Source organism: Schistocerca cancellata, chromosome 10 (assembly GCF_023864275.1).
Source record: "Schistocerca cancellata isolate TAMUIC-IGC-003103 chromosome 10, iqSchCanc2.1, whole genome shotgun sequence".
In the NCBI taxonomy this organism is placed as follows: Eukaryota; Metazoa; Arthropoda; class Insecta; order Orthoptera; family Acrididae; genus Schistocerca; species Schistocerca cancellata.
The window spans coordinates 84,402,386-84,425,785 of NC_064635.1; the positions used below are offsets into that span (position 1 = coordinate 84,402,386).

Sequence of the window (23,400 nt, forward strand, 5' to 3'; positions counted from 1 at the left end):
CATTGAAGCTTCTGACATTCCACGCCCGACTCGTAGAACGTTTTCCTTCTGTTGGTTATTCAATCTTTTTCTCATGGTCACCTCCCCCTTGGCAGTCCCCTCCCGGAGATCCAGATAGGAAACTGTTCCGGAATCTTTTGCCAATGGAGTGATCATCATGACACTTTTTCACTACAGGCCACACGTCCTGTGGATACACGTTACATGGACGCACATGTTTAACTTGACGATGATTTATATCATAATATTTTAACGATCTGAAGATGGCGATAAGCCGAAACTGGTCATAAAGTGTAAAGACATCTACACTCCTGGAAATGGAAAAAAGAACACAATGACACCGGTGTGTCAGACCCACCATACTTGCTCCGGACACTGCGAGAGGGCTGTACAAGCAACGATCACACGCACAGCACAGCGGACACACCAGGAACCGCGGTGTTGGCCGTCGAATGGCGCTAGCTGCGCAGCATTTGTGCACCGCCGCCGTCAGTGTCAGCCAGTTTGCCGTGGCATACGGAGCTCCATCGCAGTCTTTAACACTGGTAGCATGCCGCGACAGCGTGGACGTGAACCGTATGTGCAGTTGACGGACTTTGAGCGAGGGCGTATAGTGGGCATGCGGGAGGCCGGGTGGACGTACCGCCGAATTGCTCAACACGTGGAGCGTGAGGTCTCCACAGTACATCGATGTTGTCGCCAGTGGTCAGCGGAAGGTGCACGTGCCCGTCGACCTGGAACCGGACCGCAGCGACGCACGGATGCACGCCAAGACCGTAGGATCCTACGCAGTGCCGTGGGGGACCGCACCGCCACTTCCCAGCAAATTAGGGACACTGTTGCTCCTGGGGTATCGGCGAGGACCATTCGCAACCGTCTCCATGAAGCTGGGCTACGGTCCCGCACACCGTTAGGCCGTCTTCCGCTCACGCCCCAACATCGTGCAGCCCGCCTCCAGTGGTGTCGCGACAGGCGTGAATGGAGGGACGAATGGAGACGTGTCGTCTTCAGCGATGAGAGTCGCTTCTGCCTTGGTGCCAATGATGGTCGTATGCGTGTTTGGCGCCGTGCAGGTGAGCGCCACAATCAGGACTGCATACGACCGAGGCACACAGGGCCAACACCCAGCATCATGGTGTGGGGAGCGATCTCCTACACTCGCCGTACACCACTGGTGATCGTCGAGGGGACACTGAATAGTGCACGGTACATCCAAACCGTCATCGAACCCATCGTTCTACCATTCCTACACTGGCAAGGGAACTTGCTGTTCCAACAGGACAATGCTCGTCCGCATGTATCCCGTGCCACCCAACGTGCTCTAGAAGGTGTAAGTCAACTACCCTGGCCAGCAAGATCTACGGATCTGTCCCCCAATGAGCATGTTTGGGACTGGATGTAGCGTCGTCTCACGCGGTCTGCACGTCCAGCACGAACGCTGGTCCAACTGAGGCGCCAGGTGGAAATGGCATGGCAAGCCGTTCCACAGGACTACATCCAGCATCTCTACGATCGTCTCCATGGGAGAATAGCAGCCTGCATTGCTGCGAAAGGTGGATATACACTGTACTAGTGCCGACATTGTGCATGTTCTGTTGCCTGTGACTATGTGCCTGTGGTTCTGTCAGTGTGATCATGTGATGTATCTGACCCCAGGAATGTGTCAATAAAGTTTCCCCTTCCTGGGACAATGAATTCACGGTGTTCTTATTTCAATTTCCAGGAGTGTATGTGATCAAGACGAGATATCGTGAAATATACCCACTTCATCCCCTATAGTTTCATGAAGTTCCAACTGATGGCGGCGCTGTCTGTAGCCTTCAAAATGGCGTCTGTAATGGAGGTGCCTTGCAAGCAGAGAGCTGTCACTGATTTTCTTTTGGAGGAAAACCAGAGAATCTAGATATTCGTAAGCACTTGCAGAATGTCTATGGAGAACCGGCAGTGAAAAAGAGCACAGCAAGTAGTTGGCGGAAAGTCTGTCGTCATTTCAACAAAGTCGCGCAGATCTGTCCGATCTCCCACATGTAGCTGCGAATCCTGCAATGTCGAAACGTGCAGACACTCTCAACCGAGGTCATCGATGGAAGCAAACAAGCTCCTCCTTCTCCATGACAACGCAGTTAAGGTGGCGTCAGGGCGTCGAATTGAATGGAGACTATATTGAAAAACAACGAAAAGAGTGGGGAATAATGTGATGTATTGCAATCCTGACTGAAACCAACATGCTTCCACAAAAATGTTGTGCATTAATTAGTGAACGCCCCTCGTACATTTATGAGACAAATCCAATGCAAAAAAGATGCCAACATGTGTGCTGAAGGCAATCCTTGCCAATTAAATACCTCGGATTCTGCGAGAGTTACTCCAATAGAAATGCACACTATTGTTTTAAAAATACAGTATTCATTCTGCATGTGTGGAAATTTTACAGTGTGTAGATACATCCTTCCCACTTGTTTTCAAACTTAGTTCAACCTTATCCATGAGTGGAGCCGTTACGGCATGTTTTCAAGATGGCTGCTATACTTGACGTTCGTGAGAAGCAACGTGCAGTCATAAAATTCTTGTGCTGTGAAAACGAGACAGTGGGAAACATCCACAAGAGGTTGAAAAAGGTGTATGGAGATGCTGCTGTCGATCGCAGTACAGTTAGTCGGTGAGCAAGCAGGTTACTTGATGAAAGCGGGCATGGCAACATTGAGGATTGTCCTGGCAGCGGCAGGCCTCGTACTGCACACACTCCAGACAATGTGCAGAGAGTTAACGAATTGGTGACTGCTGGCAGACACATCACAGTGAACGAATTGTCACGCTACATTGGGATAGGGGAAGGATGTGTTTGCTGAATACTGAAAGTGTTGGCGTTAAAAAAGGTTTGTGCCAGTTAGGTTCCCAGGATGTTGACAGTAGCTCAAAAAGAAACAAGGAAAACGGTATGCAGCGAACTTTTGGAACAGTACGAGAATGGTGGAGATAAATTTCTTGGAAGAATTGTGACAGGTGATGAAACACGGCTCCATCATTTTTCGCCAGAGATGAAGAGGCAACCAATGGAGTGGCATCGTGCAAATTCACTCAAGAAAAAAAAAATGAAAACTTCACATTCTGCTGGAAAAGTTATGGCTATGGTGTTTTTCGATTTCGAAGAACTCTTGCTTGTGGACATCATGTCAAGTGGAACCACCATAAATTCTGATGCATATGTGAAAGCAGGATGTTCTGCTGTTGCACGACAATGCACAGCAACACGTCAGTCAAAAAACCATGGAAGCTATCACAAAACTTGGATGGACAACAGTGAAACACCTGCCTTACTGACCTAACCTGGCTCCATGTTACTATCATCTCCTTGGGAAACTGAAAGACTCTCTTTGTGGAACAAGGTTTGAAGATGATGACTCCCTTGTGCACGCTGCCAAACAGTGGCTCCAACAGGTTGGTCCAGAATTTTACCTTGCGGGTATACAGGCGCTGGTTCCAAGATGGCGTAAGGCGGTTGAGAGGGATGGAAATTATGAGGAGAAATGAAAATATTGTTCCTGAAAGATGTATCTACACACTGTAAAACTTTCAAACATGTAGAATAAAAGATGGCTTTCAAAAAAATAGTGTGCATTTCTTTTGGAGTGACCCTCGTATCAACAATGTAGGCCTTTACATTGCTGAGTCAGTAAATACGTGCAAGTTTGTCCCAGTCGTCTCTAGGTTGGCCTTGTGGCTTAGTTCGCTCATCATCTGCTAGGTGGCAGCTCTCTCTCCACTTGTGGCAGGTTTGAGCTCTGCCACGTAAGTTAGCTTTGCACTCTTACGAAATGATTTTGCTTGTGCCGCTCTCCGTTGGCTCCAATGAATTACAGCGATATGCAGTGCGTTTTTGTGTTCTGGAAGAGTACCAGGAGCTGGAATCAACAGAGGACTTTCAGTACAACACAGAGGCTATGCTTTACCATGGCGAAGTATTTATCAGCTGATTTAACTATTCAAAATCCACCATGAAGGACTAGGAAGTAGCAGGACATTAAAGTACATTTGTAATGCATCAGCTAGTGGGGAGCTGTGATCGGCAATGTGCTCGGAAGTGAAACTTGACATTTACACCAGAAAAGACATTTATTTGAAAACGTCAGTTTACAGAACGCTTTCTTATGGCAGCTGAATGAACGACTCTGAGATTGCTAGTTAGTGTATAATCATAATTTAGGAGAGAGAGTTCTACATTAAAACAGTATTGAAGCAAATGAGCAACAATTTAAACATATTAAAATATCAGTAACATACGAGGGTAATCCCAAAAGAAAAGTCTCCTTTTCTTTATAAGTACATAGACCCGTTTATGTCTACAATGGTTTACATCAGTTTACAGCTTGAACATTTAGCTATTTTTCGACATAATCACCATTTCTGTCGATGCATTTTTGTAGACGCTGTGGCAGTTTTTGTATGCCCACGTCATACCAGCTCGCCGCCATGCTGTTCATAAAGTCATGAACTAGCGTGATTGTTGCTTCGTCTCAGGTGTCAAGTGGTATGCCCATGTTTCATCACCCGAGACAATTCAGTCCGGAAAGTTGTCCTGTTCGGCTGCAAGGCTGTGAAGAAATGTGCGGGAAGCATCAACTCGTTGCCGCATGTGGTCCTCAGTCAGCATGCGTGGCGTCCATCTTGCACACACCTTGCTGTAGTTCAAAATTTCCGTTAAAATTCTGTGAGCGGTGCTTCGGGAAACCTCAGGAACCAACGTGCACAGATCATCCAGGGCGATCCGCCGATCTTCACGCATGCTTCGCTCAACCTTCAACACTGTCTCCCCAGAAACTGACGGTCTCCCGCTCCTTTGTTCGTCGTGAATTTCGGTCCGACCAGCTGCAAACTCTCTTCACCACTTACGAACATTTTTGACGTCCATGCACGACTCACCATACATTTCCGTCAGTTGGCGATGGATTTCGATCGGCGCAGTACACTTTGCGTTCAAGAACCGAATAACTTGGCGCAATTCGCACTTGACGATAACATCCAACAGGAGCTCCGTTCTCAACGGCTGCCAAGCCAAGACTGAGCGCTTCAGCGCGGCGTGCGCATGTTTACACACAGCGCATGAAGCACTCTTCATAACGGTGTGACCAGCTGCCACGCAAACAGAGTTCTGTACTTATAAAAAAAATAGGAGACCTTACTTTTGGGATTACCCTCGTAATTACAGCAGGTACGTCAAAGTGAAATTTAGTTATTTCTAGCCTTCGCTGCCCGTGGTTCAGTCTTCATCAAACAATACTAAAACAGAGAAAAAAAATTCATTTCATACATTGATGACAAGCAGTATTCAAGAAGGTTTAAGAATCGGCCCAATCGATCAGTGAGCTGTCATAACCAATGACTGTAAGGACAAGTGGGCGCAATACAACGTATCAGTACGGTTAAGAAGATGTGGCCCCAGCTATGACACGAACAGCTATGACATGAACAGGGTCAGGAGTACCAGCACACTTTGCTAAACAGTTACGTGAGTGCTTCGATGGACGATTTCAAGGTGTGCTTAAAATACTGAACTGCAAACGATGCCCACATTACACATTCTTGCATATCTTTTCAACAATCGTAAACATCAAATAAATGCCCACATTACACCAAAAAATTTTAAACATTGCAATCATTTGGCAAGTAAAGTTTATACTCTAAACTGATTTTTCAATTTAAATAATATTTAAACAAATAAACAACATTTATCAATTGAAGACATGAAGTCTGTATAAGAGTCCGCGATCATTTTTATTCACTCACTTACAACAGTCTACTTACACACCCAACTTCTCAGGACTTGCGCAACTCTTTGTTAGCCTTGTAGTGGCGTTGAGCGAAGTGGGACTTATTTACCACCCATAATGAGTTACCTAGACTGGTAAGGTATGGACATCATTACTTATGCCCATGCCAATGGAGCTGGAAATGTTGCTGATCCACACACAGTACAGCAACCTTGAAATCGTCCATCGAAGCTCTCACGTAACTGTTTAGCAAAGTGTGCTGGTACTCCACCCTGTTGTAAGCACATGTGATCCACAGTTCCTTTATTTTCCAGCTGAGCTATTAAAATCGGTTTGCATCATGTCTAACTACGACTTTCAGTTCAGGTATGCTGAAAAAACAAATATAGTCCCAACAGATATTGTGACATTGGGTGGGTTCCTCCACAACTCTCACATACAGGCTGTTAGAAAAAGGTACGGCCAAACTTTCAGGAAACATTCCTCACACACAAATAAAGAAAATATGTTATGTGGGCATGTGTCCGGAAACGCTTAATTTCAATGTTAGAGCTCATTTTAGTTTCGTCAGTATGTACTGTACTTCCTCGATTCACCGCCAGTTGGCCCAATTGAAGGAAGGTAATGTTGACTTCGGTGCTTGTGTTGACATGCGACTCATTGCTCTACAGTACTAGCATCAAGCACATCAGTACGTAGCATCAACAGGTTAGTGTTCATCACGAACGTGGTTTTGCAGTCAGTGCAATGTTTACAAATGCGGAGTTGGCGGATGCCCATTTGATGTATGGATTAGCACGGGGCAATAGCCGTGGCGCGGTACGTTTGTATCGAGACAGATTTCCAGAACGAAGGTGTCCCGACAGGAAGACGTTCGAAGCAATTGATCGGCTTCTTATGGAGCACGGAACATTCCAGCCTATGACTCGCGACTGGGGAAGACCTAGAACGACGAGGACACCTGCAATGGACGAGGCAATTCTTCGTGCAGTTGACGATAACCCTAATGTCAGCGTCAGAGAAGTTGCTGCTGTACAAGGTAACGTTGACCACGTCACTTTATGGAGAGTGCTACGGAAGAACCAGTTGTTTCCGTACCGTGTACAGCATGTGCAGGCACTATCAGCAGTTGATTGGCCTCCACGAGTACACTTCTGCGAATGGTTCATCCAACAATGTGTCAATCATTTCAGCGCAAATGTTCTCTTTACGGATGAGGCTTCATTCCAACGTGATCAAATTGTAAATTTTCACAATCAGCATGTGTGAGCTGAGGAGAATCCGCACGTAATTGTGCAATCACGTCATCAACACAGATTTTCTGTGAACGTTAGGGCAGGCATTGTTGGTGATGTCTTGATTGGGCCCCATGTTCTTTCACCTACGCTCAATGGAGCACGTTATCATGATTTCATACGGGATACTCTACCTGTGCTGCTGGAACATGTGCCTTTACAAGTATGACACAACGTGTGGTTCATGCACGATGGAGCTCCTGCACATTTCAGTCGAAGTGTTCGTACGCTTCTCAACAACAGATTCGGTGACCGATGGATTGGTAGAGGCGGACCAATTCCATGGCCTCCACGCTCTCCTGACCTCAACCCTCTTGACTTTCATTTATGGGAGCATTTGAAAGCTCTTGTCTACGCAACCTCGGTACCAAATGTAGAGACTCTTCGTGCTCGTATTGTGGACGGCTGTGATACAATACATCATTCCCCAGGGCTGCATCAGCACATCAGGGATTCCATGCGACGGAGGTTGGATGCATGTATCCTCGCTAACGGAGGACATTTTGAACATTTCCTGTAACAAAGTGTTTGAAGTCACCCTGGTACGTTCTGTTGCTGTGTGTTTCCATTCCATGATTAATGTGATTTGAAGAGAAGTAATAAAATGAGCTCTAACATGGAAAGTAAGCGTTTCCGGACACATGTCCACATAACATATTTTCTTTATTTATATATATATATAATTTCTGATAGCTTTTTACCCACAGCTTTGCCTGTGTACGTGTATGTCACATACATAGCACACATCTCCTCCACACTCCCTCTCTGTCCGTCTGCTATTCTCACCTGACACTCCACTCAGCCATGTCTGTACGCTCATATACCGCCTGAAATGCATTCTGATACTACCCGCACAACATGTGGTCCTGCACAGCAACTGAGGTGACAGGTATTACCAAACTTCTTCACCCTTCCCGACCTTGTCGAGAAGATCGACAAGACAGCGAGTTAATATTGCCCGGTCATCCAGCATTGAGCTCTGTTTAAAATTTCAAGTCTCCAACTCAGTGGAGTGTTAGTTTAAAATCAGTTACAAAATCTGTACTGAACAGAAAGACAGACAAAAAAGCGACCTAATAAAAACCTGTTACAGAACACAGTGAGAGCCATTGCCTGAATGTATCCAACGACATCAAGACAGCTTCTCAATCTAATGTCACCCTTCAACTTACAGATCACCACACACCACGAAACACTTTGCAGGGGTAGGAACTTTAATCCAGGACACTGGAGAAAAGCCGGGTGACCCGAAACAATTCCACCCATTTTCTTGCCTTATTCCTCAAATATTAGTGAAGAAAGTTTGTTCCGCTATTGGGATTTGAATCGGCTATCTCTGAGACGAGTCAAATATCAAAGTAATGAGTTAACAAGCTCGTCCACAGGGATGGGGATGCTGTTAGAGAATCTTTCGTTGTAAGCAGTGTTTTCATGGTGGAGTTCAGAGAATGTCTGCAAAAGTTAATCATCTGTTATCAAGCACAAGAGAGCTTTTGCGAATGAGTTTAAATAATAAACGGAATACTCACTCATCACGAGCAGAGGCCACTGCAGTTGCTATGTTCCGTAGCACAGACATTCTGAAAAAAAGGAAGATATGAACAATGAAATGTCCATAGACACACACACACACACACAGATATATATATATATATATATATACACTCCTGGAAATTGAAATAAGAACACCGTGAATTCATTGTCCCAGGAAGGGGAAACTTTATTGACACATTCCTGGGGTCAGATACATCACATGATCACACTGACAGAACCACAGGCACATAGACACAGGCAACAGAGCATGCACAATGTCGGCACTAGTACAGTGTATATCCACCTTTCGCAGCAATGCAGGCTGCTATTCTCCCATGGAGACGATCGTAGACATGCTGGATGTAGTCCTGTGGAACGGCTTGCCATGCCATTTCCACCTGGCGCCTCAGTTGGACCAGCGTTCGTGCTGGACGTGCAGACTGCGTGAGACGACGCTTCATCTAGTCCCAAACATGCTCAATGGGGTACAGATCCAGAGATCTTGCTGGCCAGGGTAGTTGACTTACACCTTCTAGAGCACGTTGGGTGGCACGGGATACATGCGGACGTGCATTGTCCTTTTGGAACAGCAAGTTCCCTTGCCGGTCTAGGAATGGTAGAACGATGGGTTCGATGACGGTTTGGATGTACCGTGCACTATTCAGTGTCCCCTCGACGATCACCAGTGGTGTACGGCCAGTGTAGGAGATCGCTCCCCACACCATGATGCCGGGTGTTGGCCCTGTGTGCCTCGGTCGTATGCAGTCCTGATTGTGGCGCTCACCTGCACGGCGCCAAACACGCATACGACCATCATTGGCACCAAGGCAGAAGCGACTCTCATCGCTGAAGACGACACGTCTCCATTCGTCCCTCCATTCACGCCTGTCGCGACACCACTGGAGGCGGGCTGCACGATGTTGGGGCGTGAGCGGAAGACGGCCTAACGGTGTGCGGGACCGTAGCCCAGCTTCATGTAGACGGTTGCGAATGGTCCTCGCCGATACCCCAGGAGCAACAGTGTCCCTAATTTGCTGGGAAGTGGCGGTGCGGTCCCCTACGGCACTGCGTAGGATCCTACGGTCTTGGCGTGCATCCGTGCGTCGCTGCGGTCCGGTCCCAGGTCGACGGGCACGTGCACCTTCCGCCGACCACTGGCGACAACATCGATGTACTGTGGAGACCTCACGCCCCACGTGTTGAGCAATTCGGCGGTACGTCCACCCGGCCTCCCGCATGCCCACTATACGCCCTCGCTCAAAGTCCGTCAACTGCACATACGGTTCACGTCCACGCTGTCGCGGCATGCTACCAGTGTTAAAGACTGCGATGGAGCTCCGTATGCCACGGCAAACTGGCTGACACTGACGGCGGCGGTGCACAAATGCTGCGCAGCTAGCGCCATTCGACGGCCAACACCGCGGTTCCTGGTGTGTCCGCTGTGCCGTGCGTGTGATCATTGCTTGTACAGCCCTCTCGCAGTGTCCGGAGCAAGTATGGTGGGTCTGACACACCGGTGTCAATGTGTTCTTTTTTCCATTTCCAGGAGTGTATATAAGAAAAGAAAGTCAAAACATTTACGAATATATATATATATATATATATATATATATATTCGTAAATGTTTTGAACTTTCTTTTCTTTTGCTTCCTTTTATTCTGTACATACATCTCTGATGGCCTAGAACACCTTCTGATTTGTTCTACACCGTACAGCACGAAATGTGACTATGATTTGCTCTATACACTGAAGCGCCAAAGAAACGAGTATAGGCGTGCGTATGCAAATACAGAGTATGTAAGTAGGCAGAATACGGCGCTGCGATCGGCAACGCCTATATGAGACAAGTGTCTGGCGCAGTTATTAGATCGGTTACTGCTTGCTACAATGGCAAAATATGAAGATTTAAGTGAGTTTCAACCTGGTGTTACGGTTGTCACACGGGCGATGGGACACACCGTCTCCGACGTACCGATGATACGGGGATTTTCCATGTCACGAGTGTTCTGTGATTATCAGGAATCCAGTAAAACGCCAAATCTCCGACATCGCTGTTGCCGGAAAAAGACTCTGCAAGAACGGACCAACGACGACTGAAGAGAATCGTTCAATGTGACAGAAGTGCAACCCTTCTGCAAATTGCTGCAGATATCAACGATGGGCTATCAACAAGTATCAGCGTGCGAACCATTCAACGAAACATCATTGATATGGCCTTCGGAGCCGAAGGCCCACTCGTGTACCCTTGATGACTGCACGAGACAAAGATTAACGCCTCGCCTGTGTCCGTCAACATCGACACTGGACTGTTGATGTATAGAAATAAGTAGCCTCGTTGGATTAGTCTCGATTCAATTTGTATTGAGCTGTTGTACGGGTATGGAGACAACCCCATGAATCCACGAACTCTGCATGTCAGTAGGGGACTGTTCAAGCTGGTGGAGGCTCTATAATAGTTGTGTGGGAGTGTGCAGTTGGTGTGCTATATGGAACTCCTGACACGTCTAGATACGACTCTGACAGTTAACACGTACCTAAGCATCCTGTGTGATAATCTGCATCCATTGGTGTCCATTGTGCATTCGGATAGACCTTGGCAATTCCAACAGGCCAATGCGACGCCTCACACGTCCAGAATTGCTACAGAGTGGCTCCAGGAACATTCTTCTGAATTTAAATACTTTCGCTGACCACCAAAGTCCCCAGACATGAATATTATTTAGTATACCTGGGAGGCCTTGCAACATGCTGTGCAAATGAAATAAATGGAAATGTCGTGTGGCTAGGGACTCCCGTCAGGTAGACCCGTCGTCTGGAGCAAGTCTTTAGAGTTTGACGCCAGTTTATAGACTTGCGCGTCGATGGGAATGAGATGATGATGATGAAGACAGCACACAGTCCTTAAGGGTAAAAATCTCCGACCCAGTGTGCAATCGAACCCGTTCCCCTTGGCATGACAGTTCGTCGCACTGACCACTTTTTTTTTAGTCTCATTTTGTTCGTTATTGGTCGTTGTACTGGTTCGGGGTGGATGTCTAATGACGCTTGTTCAAGTTCGTCGTTGATTCATTAACTCAGTTTTTTTCTGTTTCAGAGGGCAGCTAACCCTCTGGCCAAACACGCTGAGCTATCGTGCCGGCAACCACTCAGCTATCGAGCCGGACTGTGCTGAAGAGATCTCCATCCTCTCGTTCTCTTACGGATTTATGGACAACCCTACAGGGTTCATGGTGTCAGTTCCCTCCAGCACTACTTCACACATTAGTCGAGTCCATGCCACGTCGTGTTGCGGCACTTCTGCGTGCTCACGGGATATATTAGGCAAGTGTACCAGTTTCTTTGGTTCTTCGGTGTATATATTGCTACAAGAATCTATTATTAATTGAGTATGTACGACGTTAGCTTACGTCTCATCGTCTTTGTAACACTTTTGTTAAAGGCACTGGGTAATACTAAATGTACTCTACAGAACTGGTCTTCTGTTGTGAATTGTGCTGGTAGTGCGTCAGATGAAAACACTCGCAGCTTTACGGCCGATCATTTTTATTTTGGGCACTGAATTAATTTTCGACGTGATCATGACGAAACAAAAGGCGAGAAGCGGACAGCCTGTGTCTTCGCTATCAGCGGCGTAAAGCGATCTTCATACCGTTTCAAAATTGTGTACAGAACGATTACTGAAACATGTGTGCAACAAACATTTTAGCTGAACACATACGATCTGGGACATATACGGCAATAATTATGTTCGATCAGTCCGTGACAAAAGGATGATAAAATTACTGCCAGGAGAAACATACACCGAGCACGCGGACATATGTGCTGCAATTAAACAATTGATGGAGTCAGCTCAGTTATTCCGTTAGCACCAGTGAGCCAATGCTGACGTCTTGTAGCACCGATGACGAACAGATACACTACGTGGTCAAAAGTAGCCGGACACCTCCAAAAACATACGTTTTTCCTATTAAGTGCATTGTGCTGCCACCTACTACCAGGTACTCCATAGCAGCGACCTCACTAGTCATTAGACATCGCGAGAGAGCAGAATGGGGCGCTCCGCGGAACTCACGGACTACGGACGTGGTCAGGTGATTGGGTGTCACTTGCGTCAGACGTCTGTACGCGATATTTCCACACGCCTAAATATATCTAAGTCCACTGTTTCCGATGTGATAGTGAAGTGGAAACGTGAAGGGATACGTACAGCACAAAAACGTGCAGGCCGACCTCGTCTGTTGACTGACAGAGACCGCCCACAGTTGAAGAGGGTCGTTATGTCTAATAAGCATAGCCTACATTTATCCAGACCATCACACGGGAATTCCAAATGGCATCAGGATCCATTGCAAGTACTATGACAGTTAAGTAGGAGATGAGAAAACTTGGATTTCAAGGTCGAGCTGCTGCTCATAAGCCACACATCATACCAGTAAATGCCAAACGGTACCTCGCTTGGTGTAAGGAATGTAAACATCGGACGACTGATCAGTGGAAAAACGTTGTGACGAATCAAGGTACACAATATGGCGATCCGATGTCAGGGTGTGGGTACGGCGAATCCCGGTGAACGTTATCTACCAGCGTGTGTAGTGTCAACAGTAAAATTCAGAGGCGATGTTGTTAGGGTGTGGTCGTGTTTTTCATGGAGGGAGCTTGCACGCCTTGTTGTTTTGCGTGGTACTATCACAGCACTGACCTACACTGATGTTTAAGCAGCTTCCTGCTTCCCACTGTTGAAGAGCGATTCGGGGACGGCGACTGCATCATTCAACACCATCGAGCACCTGTTCATAATGGCTCAAATGGCTCTGAGCACTATGGGACTCAACTGCTGTGGTCATAAGTCCCCTAGGACTTAGAACTACTTAAACCTAACTAACCTAAGGACAGCACACAACACCCAGCCATCACGAGGCAGAGAAAATCCCTGACCCCGCCGGGAATCGAACCCGGGAACCCGGGCGTGGGAAGCGAGAACGCTACCGCACGACCACGAGATGCGGGCACCTGTTCATAATGCACGGCCTGTGGCGGAGTGGTTACACGACAATAACATTCCTGTAATGGACTGCCCTGTACAGAGTCCTGACCTGAATGCTATAGAACACCTTTGGGATGTTTCGGAACGCCGACTTCGTGCCAGGCCTCACCGACCGACATTGACAGCTCACGTCAGTGCAGCACTCCGTGCAGAATCGGCTGCCATTCCGCAAGAAACCGGCGAGCACCTGATTCAGCGTATGCCTTCAAGAGTGGAAGCTGTCATCAAGGCTAAGGGCGGGCCGACACCATATTTAATTCCAGCATTATCGATGGAACGTGCCACGAACTTGTAAATCATTTTCAGCCCTGTGTCCAGATACTTTTGACCACATAATGTATGCTGCAATGTAAAACTCTTGCTGTTTCTAAACCCGAGTCAAGACTCTTAAAAAATAGGGAAACGGCTGAAATTGTAATTTCTTTTATTTCGTGCCAACTTTATTATCAAACTGTTTCTCTTGAATAAATGTAGTTTCAGTGAAGTGGGCCACACAGCATGCGTTGGCATTAATGACGTCTCTATTATCCACAGTCATTACTGTTTATCGACTATACGTTTCTCTTTCAATTTATTTTGGTTGTTATTGCATGTCTTTTAAAAATCTTTTCTGGCGATGTGTTGCTTTATACATTTACGAGTTTTACTGTGATTTAGGTAACTCGCATAAGTTGGAGGATCTGCCAGTAGACTGTGAGCGCTGGCCAAACTTAAGAACGGCTGTTAGTTCGATGTTGGCGTAAGGCACGCTATCGGTGGGAAATTTAAATCTGACAGCTGTCCAACTGTGTATACTGTGTTCACATCCAATAGAACCTCATATATCCGCGTACGCATAACCAACTGCGAGTTTATTTGATTTCGCAGTTATAATTGAGGAAAATTACAGCCTGTTCCACAATTATTTACGAAATTAGTCATGGGATTTTTTTGCGATTTGTATCACCTAATGTGGACATGGTTTCTCTTATTAACTTTGGAAGTAAAGTGCGTCCTTTTGAGTCTAAATAATCAAAATTTACATAATCACAATTTTCCAGATCAAGTTATATAAATTCATGGTCAAAATAACGCAGTGTACGTTTCTTAGAACCGTTTTCTTCTCATATGATGACCATGTAGTGAAAGGACAGTATTGTTTTGATGCTGTCTCGATGAAAGCTCTTAGTTTTTGGATTGAGGTTCAACAGTAAGTGAGTGATGCATTTTGCTGTACTTTGTTTTGCTGTTATTGACATTAGAGCATAGTACTGGGTAGATATCTTTCAAACATGGAGAAGTGAACTGATGGAAGATTAAGAAACAGAAGCTGTTATGGAAAATGTAGAAAGAGAGTAAGTCTTTAAATTGGTGCCAGATGTTACAAGAGAGGTAGATGAGAAGGAAGGAGTACAAAGTATGTTTGCATTGCTGTTAGCCAAAATAGGAGAAGGGCAGAAGAAAAAGGAAGAAGAGCACGAAAACATGGAAGAAGGGGACTAGCTTTTGTAAGTTGCTAACAGCTGCTATCTTTCCAAACTTACAAAAGCTAGTTGGTAAAGAGATGAAAACCCTAGACGAGAAATTCAAGCAAAACTTAAACGAATTTAAACAGGAGGCGCGAAGTGGACTAGAAAAGAAAATTTTCGAGGTCAAATTAGAGATAAACAAAAACTTTGAGAAGTTCAGAGGTGATGTTAAAGAGACTTTTAAAGAGCCAGAGTTTTAAAAAAATAAAAAAATAAGAGAAATTTGAGAATTTTTAAAGGGTAGAGTAGAATGCTTGGATAGAAACCTTGGAACCCAAACTAATAAGTGTAAACAATTAAAGACTGAAATGAAAGGCTATTGAGTTCAAATTTTCCAGGAGAATAGCAAAAAGACTAAGACAGAAGTGGAAGAAATTACAACTTCTGGAGCTGAGAATAGACCAGTAAATCTAAAAAACTCAGTTCAGGTAAAAAATTTTGCAGCATCAATGGCTGTAGTGCACATAAGGTATGGTGGTAATTTTAAAATAATATTGTTTCATCCTAATGGGAATGTGCAACGTGTATCTTTTTTAAATAGTTCAAGAAGTCAGTTTCTTGCAGATCGCAGATAAACTGAGCAGCGCAGGTGCTTGCTCAAACAGAGTTTGGACTGGTGAGCAGGTTCACAAGGTACTTTTGAGGACTTGTGTCACCATTTCTAGAAGAATACTGATCCAAAGAAAAGCAAAGTGCTGCTGTAGAAGCCTTTAAGAAGGTTCGGTTGTATGATTAGAGAATCAGGGAGCATATGAAATAATAATGTGAGAGTTGGAGCTACAGGATGACTCATTCAACAGCCCATGGAGTGAGAGGGACACTATACAGGTACTAATAGGAAAGTTGTCGCCTAAAAGGAGACGTGGATTGATAGGATATAATAAAAATTTTAAAGGTTTTTATAATAGAGTGAAGGATGTAGGTAGGTGGCAAACAAATTGTTCACTTCATGAAGACAGACACTATGTGTGGTACCATGAGAAGATAGAGCGAACAAACAGGGTGACCCAAACACATGTGAGTGGTAGAGGAGGAGGAGGTCAGACGAATGTTAGTACGGATAGTGATAATAGACTGGAAGACTCCAAAATTGGACATGGACTCCAGCGACAGTGAGGGCCCATGCATGGATGGTGAAACATTTGGTCTTACAAACGTATCTTTTTGCTGTAGTGAAACAGGAAATGTACTAATTTGTAATGACAGTAATACTAATTATGGTGATAGAACGTGTGGTAGTTGGAACCTGGTGACTGAGGAGATGGTGTTTCAGATAAACTGCAGAAGTGAAGTGAAATCAATGGTGTCATGAATGAAAATATTTTCCTACGTATATAAATGGGTCAAAGAATTTGAAGAGCAGCAATGATATGGCAGAAAGTGATATGGCAGGAAGGAAAGAATGCACTGCAAAATAAAAGTGATAGCTGTGATGAGAAAGATATTGGTGACAGTAGTAGTAATGAAGAGGAAAATGAAAGGACACAAGGGGATACATTTCTTTTATATATGAGCTTGCAGGAAGGAAAGAGGGAAGGATAACGGCTATTTTCTCAAATTATTGAGAAAAGGCTACCACAAATTCTTTTAACACTGGAATAGATGTAGTTGTTGGAGAGGAACTTAAGTTTTTCATTATTAGTAAAAATAGATGGTTGTAATCTTGTACTGAGGAGGAAATAAGTTTATGTGCAATTCAAAAAAAAATTTTAATCCAAAATCCAATTGTATTAGATAACACTGGTGATACTAGCATTGGTCAACCTATTGTGATAAATGGCAACCACAGTAGAGAAGAGAAAACACTTTTGGACACTGGTAGTGAAGTTACCACTGTTGCTGAGAGCTTTTTTTTTATTATATGAAGGGACATTATCACGTAATATATGTGACAGTAAGGGGACTAACAACAATGGGCCCTGCAGTTAAGTAAAGTAATTATGGAATTTGATACTGGGGCCATAATTTTGGCACACACTTTGTTTGTAGTTCTTGGTCTGAGTGTAGATATCATTTTGAGTATGGACTGGTTAATGGAGGGGTTTTGGTAGCTTTCAGTATGAGGTGTTAAATGTGTCACTTTCATTAATTTAGTGGTAAATAATAAAAATTAAATAGGACATCAGGAAATAAGATGCTGCCAATAGGAACTGATTTTGGGGAGCTAGAGCTGAATGTTGACTATGGTTGTGATAGAGATGAGTGTGAGTTTATAGAAGAATTGAAGAAGCAAATGAATAAAGCTGAAGGATTGGATTAGAAACAGAAAGACAGAAGTTTTATGGGTAAATACAGAATTATTGTCTGAAAGACCAGATAAAGTTAAGAACTTGGAGTGTTAACTGGATCTAAAAGCACACGAGCCTTATATAATAAATTTTTTCCGTGTCATTTGCTCTAAGATAAGCAGTGTACAAAGAAATTGAAAGAATGGTGGAATGTGGAGCTATAGGAAGGAGGAAGAGCAAATACAAAATTTCTTTGATCACTGAATGTAAAAAAATCGTAGTGTGAGTATTGTCATATATGCTAGAATGTTGAATACACTGTTAAGGAGAGAATCTGTCCACCCAGAAAATATGGAGATAATATTGCAAGAGTATTACAAGACAAATTATGTGACCAGTCTTGACTTGACAGCGTTTACTGGCAAGTGACACTTGTTAAAGGTTACCTAAACTATTACAGTCTACTTGGTTAATGGGAAGCATTACCATTACACTGCTATGCAGTTTGGTTTGTATATTAGTGTGTCAGTGTTTATACGACCACTAGACCAAGTCTTAGCACAAGAGGCAACAGATCTGAGTTCCAAAAGACTGTATATGTGGATGACCTGTTAGTTACTACAGAATCTTGGGAAGAACGTTGTAACTCATTGAATGAGGTATTTCAAGAAAATGGGGCATCACCTTAGGCTTAAAAAGTGGAAATTTTGTGAGAAAAGAGATAAAATTTGGAGCTAGAATCGTGTCCACTACCGGTATTAGATTTGATTGTGAAAAGATAGAACCGAAAAAGGGAGCAATCTCCAAATTGCATGTCGGAAGCAAGTGAAGTCATTTCCAGGTTTCTATAATTTTTATAGAAATTTTGAGTCTAGATAAGTCTTCAGCAAGCCATGTTTGAATAAGTTCTTAGGTCTTAAGACTGTTTCTACTTCTACAGATGAGAGTCAAGAAACCTTTGACCAACTTAAGAAGGCTTTGAAGGAGGAGGTAATGTTACATCATCCTGACTACAGTCAGGCATTTTGTTTACAAACTGGCTGAAGTGGGTTAGGTATTGGAGTGATATTGCTACAAAATTTTGAAGGTGATGGAAAGGAAGGTCATAGAACGATAGCTATTCCAAGCAGATCATTACGTAGTTGTGAAAAAGAATACAGTATGAGTAAGTGAGATGTGTTTGCTATAGTTTGGAGGTTCCTAAAATTCAGAGATTACATATGGGGAAATAAAACAGTCGTATAGAATGACCACTGAACTCTTATATTTCTCAAGATGTTTAGACTGATGTGCATACAATTAACAAGGTGGACGTTTCCAGAATGAGATTTTCACTCTGCAGTGGAGTGTGCGCTGATATGAAACTTCCTCACAGATTAAAACTGTGTGCCGGACCGAGACTCGAACTCGGGACCTTTCCCTTTCGTGGGCAAGTGCTCTACCATCTGAGCTACCCAAGCACGACTCACGACCCGTCCTCACGGCTTCAATTATGTCAGCACCTTGTCTTCTACTTTCCAAACTTCACAGAAGCTCTTCTGCGAACCTTACAGAACCAGCACTCCTGGAAGAAAGGATATTGCGGAGACATGGGGGATGTTTCCAGTTTGGAAAGTAGGAGAGGAGGTACTGGCAGAATTGAAACTGTGAGGACAGGTCGTAAGTCGTGCCTGGGTAGCTCAGATGGTAGAGTACTTACCCGGAAAGGCAAAGGAAATGAGTTCGAGTATCGGTCTGGCTCACAGTTCTAATCTGCCAGGAAGTTTCAAGATGGATGTTATTTTTGCAAACAATTTCACTTTGAAATCAAATAAATTAAAATTACGTAGAACAAGGTATCAGCTACTTTTTCCAGACTGCCAACAGGAACTGTTTTATATAAAGGGGGCCCAGGGAAAGAAGAAAATTAAAGTTATATGGAAAAATCTAAGAAGGTATGACAATCAGGATGAGGTATGGAGAATGATACACGAGACTAGGGCGAGAAAGATAGTGATAATAAGTTACCAAAATATTACAAGATGTAATGCAATAGTGAGGAGAGAGACTGTCCATCTAGAAAATTTGGAGGTAATACTGCAAAAGTGTTACAAGATGAATTATTTGACCAGTTCTAATCGTACAGCGTTCATTGGTAAGTGTCACTTGTCGAAGAGTATCTTAAGTATCTTTTTGGTTAATGGGGAGTGTAACAAAATATGCTGTTACCTAATGATGATGATCAGTTAATTAGCACTGAATCTTGGGAAGAACAATGTAACTTGTTGAACAAGGTATTTGTCTGGTGAAGTATTGTTCAGACAAACTAATCATAAATCAGAGGAATCGAAAGTGTATTGTCCAAATGAGTACATAGTTGACATAATTGAGTATTTTCATTGGAGTTTTGGATATGAAGGTGTTTAAATGCATGTACAGAAGAGAGCCTGTAATTTTTGGTAACATGTTATAATGGCAGTGAACCTAAATTATCAACCAAACGTACAGTCTTCCCAAAACAAATTGCTTGATAGCATTGTCAACAATGGATTTTTATGGCCCTTTTCGGAAGAAGAAGGAAGGTTCTGCCTGTAGTTTTCTAGTGTTGAAGGTGTTTTCTAGATTTATAAATCTTTATCCGGTGGAGAAGTCACCTGGAAAAACAATCTTGGGTAATCTAGAATATTGGGTTAAGAAATTTTTGTAAAATTTGGGAGACCTAAAGCCATATATTTCCATAACAGATCACAATTTGCATGTAAATATGGAAGTTTGGTATTGCCAATCAGGGAGTACCAGTGATATGCACATCATCTTATCATCTGGCACATTACATGAGGAAAATTCTTCTCATACTGCAGCAACAATCGTAGCTTATGGAGAAACATTCTGGAGAACAAGGAGGATGTAATAAATAGAATATCTTATGATGTAATGGAATTCACTGCTTATGAAATTATGAAGGGTGAGAGAGCTTTATGTTTTGTGGAGGAGAAACTTTTTTTCCCAGTTAGGAATGAGTTAAGTTGGGATGAGGAAAAGAAAATAATGAGAGAACTGGTGGAAAGAAAGAGAGTGACAGATTCGAAGCAACAGTGATGTACCACACATGCCCATATCAAGTGTGTTGCATCGTACATGGTTACAGTAGTGAGTGAGAGGGTGGCCAATGATGATATCGACACTGGTTGGTTGAGAGCCCAGGATGCCATGTTTTCATCTGACTTGTGGCTATAGTAGTGTATGCAGTGCTTTTGTTGGCCAATTTAAACTTTAAGCAATTTTTTAAATAAATTCTTTTGAAAATTGCCCAAAAGATGTAGTTCGTTTGGATACTCTTGAGCATGTTCAAGGTGGCTACATAGTAATTGGCTGTTTTATTTTAATGTTCATTAAGATACTAGGCTGTGATTAGCTGCTTCGTTTTAATGCTGGGTAAAATCTAGGCTGCTTGGATGAGAGGGGAGGGAAGGCATGGGGAGGGGAGGAGAGGGTCAGGATGAAGGGGAGGGATATAGCTGCAAACCACAACTGAGCTAGTTAAACCATCTTTTTTTAATTTTCTCTGAATTTTATTTTAATTTCCCACCAGTTTGCTTTTTTGAGTTTCCACCCCCATCATCTTGTATTTTTAAATTTCCCATCAGCACCACCTCGGATTATTGAATTTCCTGCCATCTACCATCTTGCAGTTTGTAATTTGCTGCCACTACTAATGACTGCTGTGCCAACTAATGGCAGCCACTTGAGCTGCTTATTAAAGCCGCCATTGATACACTACTATCGACGTTTTTCCCCAAGATTGTGGAAGACGTCACAAAATGTTTAGTTGTACTTCCCAACTGTTTTAGCACTTCAGGGGCAGTAAAATTTGAAGATACTGTACGGTGCAGAGGTTTTAAAGGTACAGAATATGGCATAGATACAAACTGTTGGTTGAGTGTAGTGGAAACAATTCATTATAATTTATCAAACTAGTTCGCAGTACTGGAGAACCCAAATGGAACTATTCTTGAATTTAAATTTGGAGAACTTCCGCAGATCGAAGAAGAAAATATATGACTTGTAGTCTCTTAGCACAGAAGAAGCCCAGTACAAAGCGGCAGTTATAGTTGTTTGTTTGGTAAGTACCTTGCTAAGGATCAACGAACATTTTTACAAGTTCGGTATTTGATCTTTCTTATTCTGTATTGAATTTTCTGTTACATGCATTGCATATAGTAAGCTCACCGATGACCCAGAAAATCTTTTTTTCAGTTACGAAAATGACACACCCTTTTTCTGTTAAGATAGTTTGCCCAATTCCTGTATCAGCTGTGACAAGCTGGCTTTTACATCTAATAATGTTGGGATAACAATTCACCGTTTGCCACAAGGACATTAAAAAATAGAAATCTAACAAAACTCCTATCGTCAATGTCTGGAATTGCAATCGGTTGGTAATGTGTTCACTTACTCTTAAATCTTCAACCAGTGAAATATACTGTTCCATATGTGAAAATGCATTACTAAAAGACACTGTAAGTAGGCTGTTTAGGTTTTTATGTTGGTAACGCCACGTAGCGCTCTGTATGAAAATCACTGACTGTGCTGTGTGCAGTCTGTGGCTGCTTTGCACTGTTGCAATTTGCTATTGTAGTGTTGGGCAGTTGGCTGTTGACAGCGCGTAGCGTTGCGCAGTTGGAGGTGAGCCGCCAGCAGTGGTGGATGTGGGGGGAGAGATGGTGGAGTTTTGAGAGCGGATGATCTGGACGTGTGTCCATCAGAAACAGTAAATTTGTAAGATTTGATGTCATGAACTGATATATATATATATATATATATATATATATATATATATATATATATATATATATATATATATATATTACGACTTTTGAACACTATTAAGGTGAATACATTGTTTGTTCTCCATCAAAATCTTTCATTTGCTAAGTATGTCTATCAGTAGTGCCTTCAGTAGTTAGAATCTTTTATTTAGCTGGCAGTATTGGCGCTCGCTGTATTGCAGTAGGTTGATTAACGAAGATTTTTGTGAGTTAAGTGATTCATGAAAGGTATAGGTTATTGTTAGTCAGGGCCATTCTTTTGTAGAGATTATTCAAAGTCAGATTGCGTTGCGCTAAAAATATTGTGTGTCAGTTTAGTGATGATCAGAATAAGTAAAGAGAGAAATGTCTGAGTACGTTCGGTTTTGCTCAGCTGTTTGAAAATCAAATAACGTAAGATGTTTATCAGCACAGTAATTCATTAATTTTCTAAGCGGACGTTTCAACACTGATTCCATATTAATCTCTAAAGTCAAAACCAACTAATATTCTTATAATCATTATTTTCACATTTCTCCCTCACTCCAGCTACAACAGAAGTACCTGAATTTCAATTGAACTGCTAGTGAAAACTAACTTCCAGAACATGAGAAAAAAAAGAACTTTGTAATATAACAAACAAAGAATTTATAATATTGAAGGAGGCACAGATATTACTTCACAAAGTGTAAATGGTAACATTTATATCAGATAGCCGTCTTGGAAACAAAATAACTAAAATTTATCAATAAAATAAAGAAGGAAGAGCTGCAAACTGACCTTAAGAAGTGCCGCAACACCTCAAGGTGGCCAGTCTTTTAAATTGCAAGTAATGACGACTTAAGCGTATGACAGCCAACGTATTATACTTCTCTGGCAAAATAGCACCCTCTGACAAAAAAGACTTTCAAATACAAACAGCAAAAAACTGTCATTACACAACGGAATCATAGAAATGAGTGACGTAAGAATGCAGAAATGTAAGGAATCATACTAAAAATATTTCCTTTCCTTGAACTTACATCTTCTTGACTCATAATAATGCACACTGACTAATCAATGAGATAGTAGATCAACGGAAGTTTCCGTCCATCCCAGATCATGATAGGACAGTAAAAGGAAAATGTCTGCATATCAGGAAACGTAAGGAAATCCACTGTCAACTCGAGAACCCCTACTCATTGATACGTGGTGGAGTGATATGTTCTCTAGGAATTTCGTCTCTCTCTCTATACTC

General features: G+C 43.1%; 1 protein-coding gene across 1 annotated transcript in view; it reads right to left on the minus strand.

The window, feature by feature from the left end:
* The window catches only part of LOC126106511 (uncharacterized), a 79,441-nt gene that overhangs the window by 50,302 nt on the left and 5,739 nt on the right, over positions 1–23,400 (minus strand). Inside the window, exon 2 of the mRNA XM_049912835.1 lies at positions 8,593–8,643. Coding sequence (XP_049768792.1) covers positions 8,593–8,642 — 50 coding nt within the window. The 5' untranslated portion in view covers position 8,643. The remainder of the gene's footprint in view (positions 1–8,592; positions 8,644–23,400) is intronic.